This window comes from Ruditapes philippinarum, unplaced genomic scaffold (assembly GCF_026571515.1).
Source record: "Ruditapes philippinarum isolate M1 unplaced genomic scaffold, ASM2657151v2 ctg108_1_1_1_1, whole genome shotgun sequence".
NCBI classification, from domain to species: Eukaryota; Metazoa; Mollusca; class Bivalvia; order Venerida; family Veneridae; genus Ruditapes; species Ruditapes philippinarum.
Genome location: NW_026855637.1, coordinates 257,906 through 266,934, shown reverse-complemented (window position 1 = coordinate 266,934; position 9,029 = coordinate 257,906). Strand labels below are relative to the sequence as shown.

Genomic DNA, 9,029 nt, shown 5'->3' with positions numbered 1-9,029 from the left:
AGCAACCGCCATTATAATAGCATCTACCAATGTATATCGAGTTAAAAATGCTAATTATGGTCACACGTCCCGAAAGACAGTCTTACCTTGATCATTTAGGGAAGTTTAGTGTCATTTTATATTCGAATATACATTGAATCTCAAGCATAGTTCTGCACATGTTGACGGTGGAAAATTAGCAATTTGTTTAAGTTTTCACTTGTTCGTCCAACATGTTGGTTAAAGATGAAATATCATATTCACTAAACAATTGTATAGTAATAAATGTGGAAAATAAGGAAAGACTGCTAGTGTTCCATCATACAAAGCATTATTACAAGAAGTTTCTTCAGAACAAGATTATCAATGGTTTCTTATTACTTTAGTTGTAATATGTAAATAATTTTATATACTATGGAATGGGAAGAGAGGTAACTTTGTAGTGCAAATTGGAAATCCTTGCAGCATGACATCAGGAGTTATCTTCCTTCCCCTTTCTTATTTTACAGTCTTTTAATTAGCATGGTCGAACACACAAAACTAATACTTTGTAAAATTATGTAATTGACCTATTTCATAATTTTGCTGTCATATATGGATGAATGTTTAATAAAGAAAGATTAATTTTATTTTCATTGATATAGTTATTATATAGATGGAGAATTAATAATTACCGTTAGTATATGATTATGAGTATGTGTCGAAAGGCGGGGGGGATATCTTTACTTTTATGGTAACACGGTGCATATCCATATCTTTGCGAAATCTGCTCAAACGGTACCCTCTTTGCACATGCACAGGTCATTCTCTGCTAAAAACAAACCAGCGATGGATAACAATCCAGTAAAATTTCATTGTAATAAGGAAAGGAGGTATGACACGTGGAATATAAATATAAAACACAAACATAGAATAAACATAAAAAACATAAAACATAAACACAAACATAAAATAGCATCAATTTATTTCACAAAACGCTTAAACATTTTCTTTTGCTGAAAAACATTTTACTGCACATGGTCTTATTTTGATAGTATATTTAATTTCGGAAAATAAATTAAAATAATAAAAATAAAAATGAAAAAATTAAAATGTCTGAAAATATCTGTGTTTTATTCCGTCTTAGTTATCTATGGCAGCTCAGCACAAGTCAAGTATAAGCGATTTACTTTCTTTTCCACCAGCCTCCCGAACTACCACTACCTCCAGAAGTTTTGCCGTAACATCTGCATTGATAGGCTTTGTCCACGTACCGGCAGTTAGAATCAGCAGATTCGCATGTGCCTGTGCTGTAACCCTTTTCTTCGCATTTGTCTTGGCACGACGACCACACCGGACCTGTTCCACCGGAACTCCACCCAGAGCAGCGAGACCATGTTTCCCAACAGTCCAAGATAAATGCATCTCCTCTTGGAAATACGGAGCTCATTACAAGAATGGCAACGATCGAACATATCATCAGCTTGTTCATATCTGGTATCTGGAATAACGATGAATAAATTTCGAAAATATGATAAAAAGTACGATATATTGTTATCTTACATTTTAGAACTTAATAAAAGAAAAGAAAAAAAGTTTACATGAGGCTATAAACTACAAGCAACGATTGAGTTACACTTTTTTAAGTAAGCTTTCACGCGCTGCCTTAGTTAAGTAAGATTGTTTCGCGTTGATATTATACAGCCTATAAGTTGTTAAAAAGACTTTTGTAGACAACTACAACAAAACAGCAATTAGTGCAGTGTTTTATTTAGCAATTAAAAGATTTATTTTGTAAAAAAGTTCATAATTGAACAAGCAATATAATTATTAGTATCAAATTAAAATAAATGATATCAAATGTAAAGAGTCTGCAAACGACTCTATACTCGTGACATATCAACTGTTTTCAGCATAAAACAGTTAAAAGGTAAAATACGCTTTCTTAAAAAAAGACAAAAGAAAAAAATGCACTCAAACAAAGATAATTTTTGTGTAAAGATTAATCTGAACAATTTCTTAAGCATCTATTTCCTTTTAAAAATGCACACTGCAATACTTCTAAATATTCCTATCGTATTATGCGATCTGTGTTTCAAAAACAATAAATTTTAAACTAAATGAGACCTTAAATAATTTTACGATTTTCTTATAAATAGTTCAATTATATCGCCCATTCTATTTAAGTATAATAATTTATTTCGTATTTACATTGGTTAAGTATAATCATTGTTTAAAATAAAATAAACAACGTACTTACATCTGACAAAGATCCAGAAGGCAAGTAGGTTGGGATATGACAACAACTTACTTCGGGCGTTTTTTTATAGTCCAGAAGTATGAACTTTGACCTTTTCATTATTATCCGATCAAGAAGCATCTATTTTGGAAGAAAAATCAAATTGTCTAAGACTGTTTTCCTAAAATACTAAAGGGTACATCATTATTTTAATATGATATTGAAATAAAAAGAATAATAACAACTCTGATAAGGAAAAAATTAAGATCATATGTTTGAAGAGGAAGTACATGTATACTATGTATGTGACTAAACCTTTTTTCATTGGTCAGCCTAGAGTCACTCAACATAATTCATAACATTCTTGCTTTGTATGACTTTGTTAACTTTTGGTTGAAAAAGAAAAATATCAGTTGATCAAAAAATAAAAAATTGCGTGCAATGTTTACATAAACATTTCTTTAGATTGTAAGGTCACATTAATGTCTCATACAAAAGCACTCTACCCTTTTATCTAAAGAATGTCAAGAAAACAAAAAGACAAACATAAAAAAGATAACAAAAATAACCTAAACAAACCAACAATCAACATCAACAAAAAAAAATCGTTCATGAAAACAAAACAAAATATTTTTCGTACATGTACTTTTTCTTACTTTAAAAGATATTTGAAATTCCCCTAAATAAGGTTAAAAATACCATAAACAGGGTGGGGGATCACGTAAAATTTGTTTACGGTAATTTACTGTCATCATCTGTTCTGATTTTAAGAAACGCCCTACATATCTTAGTTTATACTGCCCTCACACATACCTCGCGACCTTACTGCGTCCTTACTGCGACCTTGCTACGACCCAGGACGCAGCACAGTCGCCATGGACGCAGCAGGGACGCAGCGAGGTCGTAGCGAGGAACCCAAGGACGCACAAGGTCGCGGACCGTCGGCGACTATTTTGAACATGCACAAAACAGTCGCAGAAACTCTGCGTTCTTGCTGAGTCCTGGTTAGGTCGCAGTGGAGTCGCCATAGTCGCAGCAGCATCGTAGTAAGGACGCAATAAGAACGCAATAGACGTAGTACACTCGTACTAAGGACGCCGTAAGGTCAGACTCAGAATGAAATTTACTGGTAAAAAGTATTGTTTTTATAGACGTAGCAAGAACGTAGTAGTGTTGTCGTACAGTCGCAGGACAGTCGCCGGACAAACGCAATAGTCGTCGTAGAGTCGCCGTAAGGACGCAGAGAACATAGCACAGTCGAAGCTGGGTCGCCGATGATCGCCGTGGGGTCGCCTTGGGGACGCAATACAGTCGCAGTGGAAACGCCATGGACGTAGAAGGGTCGTATTGAGGACATAGAGAAAACGTACTGAACACTAGACTGCAGAGCTCCGGACCGTCTGCGAGAGAAATTTGAAAGAAAACCAACGATTTTCGAAAGAAAAATGCTATTTTACTAGTTTTCAGGTCGCAGTAAGATCGTGGTTTATGTGTGAGGGCACTTTTAATAGTATACGTTACATGTAGTTGTAATGAAAAATGAATAACATTTTGTTTTTCAATTTACTAAATACGTTGATACACAAGTTGTAAATATTTCTTACAAAATTAGCGGAACCTTGTTTATTAATTGACGTACTTTGATGTCAAATTCTTGATATATTTATAAAAAACATATAAAATATATATTTTGCTAAAATTTGATATTTGAAAAAGCTGTTAATTGCTATAAGACTCTGTTTAAATACACAATAAAAATCTTTTGAGTACACACATAGAAGACAAATGAGCCGCGTCATGACAAAACCAACATAATGGGTGTGTGACCAGCCAGGATTCAGACCAGCCTGCGCATTCGCGCAGTCTGATCAGGATCCATGCTGTTCGCTATCAGTTTCTCTACTTGTTACAGGGTTTGTAAGCGAACAGTATGGATCCTGATCAGACTGCGCGGATGCGCCGGCTGGTCTGGATCCATGCTGGTCGCAAAGCCATTATGTTGGTTTTGTCAGGACGCGGCGATATTTCGTTTTCAACTTTACACATTTAAATTTAAAAACATGGCAGTTTTTATAAGGTAGAACCACATTAACTTTACCACTTATATAGTAATGCAGCCACTCACACACCGTGAGTGCATTCTCGTATTCAAATTTGTAATAAATACTGAGAATGTCCCAGATTGTAATACATGTTTTAAAGGTTTTTTTAACCGTAAGATAAGCATAGTATATCTTTAATTTAAAGAAAACCATTAAGTTGTTAGGCTTTTGAAGATAATTGTAAAATAAATATATTTAAACATCTGTTTTTGTGACCTTTCTATTTAGTTTTAGTTACTATTATACATGTCAGTATATTTTGTACTTAAGTTTAATCATTTTGTCAACACGCACATTACATCCTGGTAAGCTCATTTTAGTTCCGTGTTTTGTGAAATAGGTTTTAAAGAGGAATGGTCTTCAACTGAACCGAGCATTTAAGCATTTTCAACATTGCCGCTTTGGTCATTTTTAAGGATTCTGTATTCCCCTGTTTTAATTAAAATATAACACAATGTTTTTATTTGATGTTTTTGAGTGGATGACTGATTTATCCGTGAAAATTATATTAATTTGATAATTTCACAGTGTAAGTTATCAAACTTTAATTTAATACTTTTCAATGAAGTGGCTACTTTTTAAAAAACAAATTCCCATGCGGTACATTAATTTTATTTTTGCTTACAATTCCGACATTGCCAGGCATGTTTAAGATCAAACCAAAGATGAAATTGATTAATAACTTAAATTTCAAACGTAATAAAAAGAAAATTAAACTAACTTCTATTCATTCAGTTTACTAATCACACAAACATCGTCTCTAATTTCATTTTAACAGTCTTAAAATACACTTCTGTCCACATACAAAATTGATGTTCATGATAAACACATTTTATTTTTTCTTGCTGAAGTACACAACTTTAAAAATAGCGGTCGCTTACGCTTCAAAGTCCGGTCTATTATAAATGCGAAAGAGTAAAACAGAAATAAGCTCGGCTTGGTGTATCTTTTTTCTTCTAGAACTGTTTGCTTAAATTATTAAAACGATCTATCATTCTTTTTTGAATAAAATAGATAACATAATCACCATTTAACGTTGATTTTTGGAATACAGCATGAAACTTATATTATTTCCATTTGAAGCATAATTCGGGCAATTTATTGGTTATTTTCCGAAAATGTTAGACATCAAAGCACCAAGTTAATGATATACATGTACATGTCATTGCGCTTACTAAGCACCACTTCAGAAATATAAGTTACAAATATACATTGTGCGTACTGGTCAAACCTTAGCTAAATTGGCTGAGGTTGTCAAAAAAATAATTCAATAAAAAGTGGCTTTTTATTGTTATCAGTTTAGAGTTATTAATACGGTTGATTTTGGGTTGAAAAATTTAAATTCAGCAAATTTGTAACATTAATAGTAGGAACACAACATCTAGGTTGATGCCTTACATTGCTTCCACATATCATTATTCTTGCATTTTAAAAATAAATTCTATTGGAAAAGCGATGTCGTTGTAGCGTGAAAATATCTAATCAATGTAAGTGCAACTTTTTTATTCAATTTTAATTAAAGAAACTACAGAATAACACGCTCTCCAAATTTGTTCACTCGTTAACATACTCAATAATGCAACACTGAGTCTACGGTTTCAATGTTACATGTTGCCGTAAGTATTCATTGATCTCAAGGGTTCCTTTTTTCTCAGAATGTTTTGAAACAATCGTTTCCAGAACATTATTTTCATAACGCTACTACACTAGTTTTGCTCCAAAATTTCCAATAAAACATGAAGTTTAAGAACAAACGGATTATGCATATAACTACATATTTATACAATATATGAATAAACTAAGTTAAAGCAAATGGTTGCCATTTCAGTCTCAAAGTCAAATATGTTTAAAAGTGACATTATGCTTATCCAAGTGGTGCGTGATCAAGTAAAAGTACATTGTGCTATAATTGTGTTCAATTGTATATTTTACTGTGACAATCATAATCAATGATACGTTACTAATGGAAAATGTTGTAAATATTGTTCACAATGTATCGGTAACGTTCTTTTCTGATAAAGAGTGGGGCAGTCTTTCGTAATTTAGGTCATATTTATATTGTATCATGAACAGGCCTCATGATCAACTTTTAGTTATTCACTTTCTTCATAGTCATTTGAAAATGCATTTGTTTTACTTATTTAATTATACAGCATGAAGAAGAAGAATAAGAAGAAAAAGAAGAAGAAGAAGAAAAAGAAAAGATTATGTCACTTTTAAAATTTTCAATACTTTAAATTTATGCATATATTTAATTTTATTACAATTTACTTTCTTGTCTGCTTAAATATTCTATTATCAATAAGGAAATGAGAGCTGAAAGTTAAATATATATATATTTCTTTTTAATTTAAATTAACATTAACAGGCTATTCATACTTTTATTTTAATGGATTCATCGTTAATTTGTTATTTTGATTGACACGCAAGACATAGAACTTATTTGTGAAGCTATCATAAACAACAATCCTATAAGAAAAATTGTTCACATAATGCAAATCAGATTATACATATTAGTTTTGTGTCATTTTTTTATTCTTTGTTTTTCTGCCATCATGTGATTAAATATATATGACAAAATACATAATGTTAATTCTAAATGACTATTAATTGTGTCGCTACAATTGAAAGTAATAATATTTTAAGATAACCATCTTTATTAATAATGCTTTAATTTGACCTTTTAATAAATTTAGTAATACAATTTAAGGACTTTGGTTATTTCTGCAATTTCTGCAATTCAACATTGCGTAGATATCTGCAAATCAAATGCACTTGTCATGTCTCTCATGTGATGAAATTCTAAAATAGCAATATGCCAACGATTCTTCAAACGAGTTCATCGTCTTCATATGAACTATTGAAAAATGTACATTAAATTGCAATAAGATAGAAGCTGAATATCAATATAGTACAGTGTATCATCGCAGTTATAGCTTTACATGTTACAGAGAAGATTTATAATGAGATATATTCATCAACGACAGCCTTATATCTATCTTCATTTGACAAGATTAACGCTCTGTAGTCGTAGCCTGGAACAACTAATGAACAACTAATGAGCTTTTTTCAAGTTTAAATTAGTAATCATGAATCTTCGGACGGTTAGTTAAAATGAATTGCAACAAAACATTAGAAACTAAAAAAGTATTTTATCAAAAAGAGGTTCATTTATTCTTTTTTCCGCTGTTTACACCTATCATTATATATTCTGATAAATCCAACTGCATGAAAAGCATTTGTTTCCTGTAGTACGGTGTAGTTTGGTGTAGTGCATCAGTATGTAAATACATCTTCATTGTTTTTGATATAATTAGCATGAAGAAACTCCTGTACACGAAAGCACATAATTCTAAGTTCATCATCAATATTAATTTATTTGTAACAGTTTCTAAAAATGCACGTCTTAAAGCCATACTTCAAATTATTTTAAAAAAAATTCAATGAGGAAAACTTGAAGAAAAATTCATAGACTCCTAAGAATAAATATAGCATTTCATTTTAATTCGTTTCTTTCTATAGAAGACACATTTGGCAAAAGCACGAACATTTTAGGTATGAACAAATTGTTTGCAAATGGCACTCAAAGAATATAATTTTATAATATAATTTTCTATAGTTCCCATTATGTTCTGAGACTAATGTACCAAAAGGTATTTTCCTTTGAATCCAGGATAGAGCTAGCCCAGCTTGCAGTCTGGTCAAGTTTCGTCTAGATATTCGTAATATCAATTATGAAAAGTTCTAAAAGTTGAAACTTGAACAAACCTATGAGGGTTAATTAAAGCTTAACAAAGGTTCTGACTAGCTTCGAATGCTGATATAGTCACCACACATTTTTAAAACCCAAACCCCAAAAGTTAGTATTTCTATAGCTATACTTTATTCCCCTTTATTATTTCAAGTCAATTAATAACACAATTAACGCCTGGTCACTTCCACAGTTGCATTATATTCAATGTACACACATTTTCTGCCTAGTACACAAAATCTATCTTTCTGCAATTTCCAGGATTCCTTTACTGATAAGAACAAACACATGGTTAATTATTGCAGACATTGTATGTCCTTTGGGGCCATTAATGTTTTTTACGTACATGTAATTTGAATACTGTGTCTGCTCTACAACAGACAAACCAATTTCCAACGCTTTTTGCTTTCTCGTTTTGCACAATCTTCTGCCATACATGTAAATGCATTAAGTATTTAAAAGCAACACGGAAGATATGATATTGTACGAAACATATGATTTAAAGTAATTAACTGTAACTCAATGTCGTTCTTTTGCCAACCGGAACGTTTATTTTTCCAAATGTTGCACATGTGTCTTTAAATATTGCATCAAAATATTTAGAGTACTTGCGATGCTTTTCACGTGAAGGAATACATGTGAAATAATTTGTGATAAAGGTTGCAAAACGTAAATAAAGTACTTTTTTACTAAGATACAAATTACCAAATTACTTAAACTGTACTAATTGCCAAAACGCAAAATAAGCTAAAGATGGCTAAACTTTACGATAAATGAGTTACTTTTTAGAAACTATAAAAGGACAATAGAAATAAAGCATGTTCACATGAAAAGAAGAATATGCATTAATATTTCCGTTTGTTTCATACTAGTAATTCCTTACATGTAACTGATGTCAAAATGCCACTATAAATTATTGTTGATCTCCCAACTTTGAAATGGACTACAAACTCCTTCCCACTTATAATTAACGCCTGCG

General features: G+C 31.6%; 1 protein-coding gene across 1 annotated transcript; it reads right to left on the bottom strand.

The window, feature by feature from the left end:
• Positions 1–926: 926 nt before the first annotated feature.
• On the bottom strand, positions 927–2,364 carry LOC132743970 (hydramacin-1-like). The gene is made up of 2 exons (XM_060732570.1): positions 2,219–2,364; positions 927–1,459 (listed from the first exon to the last, which is right to left on the bottom strand). Exons 1-2 carry the CDS (start codon positions 2,336–2,338, stop codon positions 1,145–1,147), a joined length of 435 nt encoding a protein of 144 aa, XP_060588553.1. The 5' UTR covers positions 2,339–2,364; the 3' UTR covers positions 927–1,144.
• Between the last annotated feature and the right edge of the window lie 6,665 nt (positions 2,365–9,029).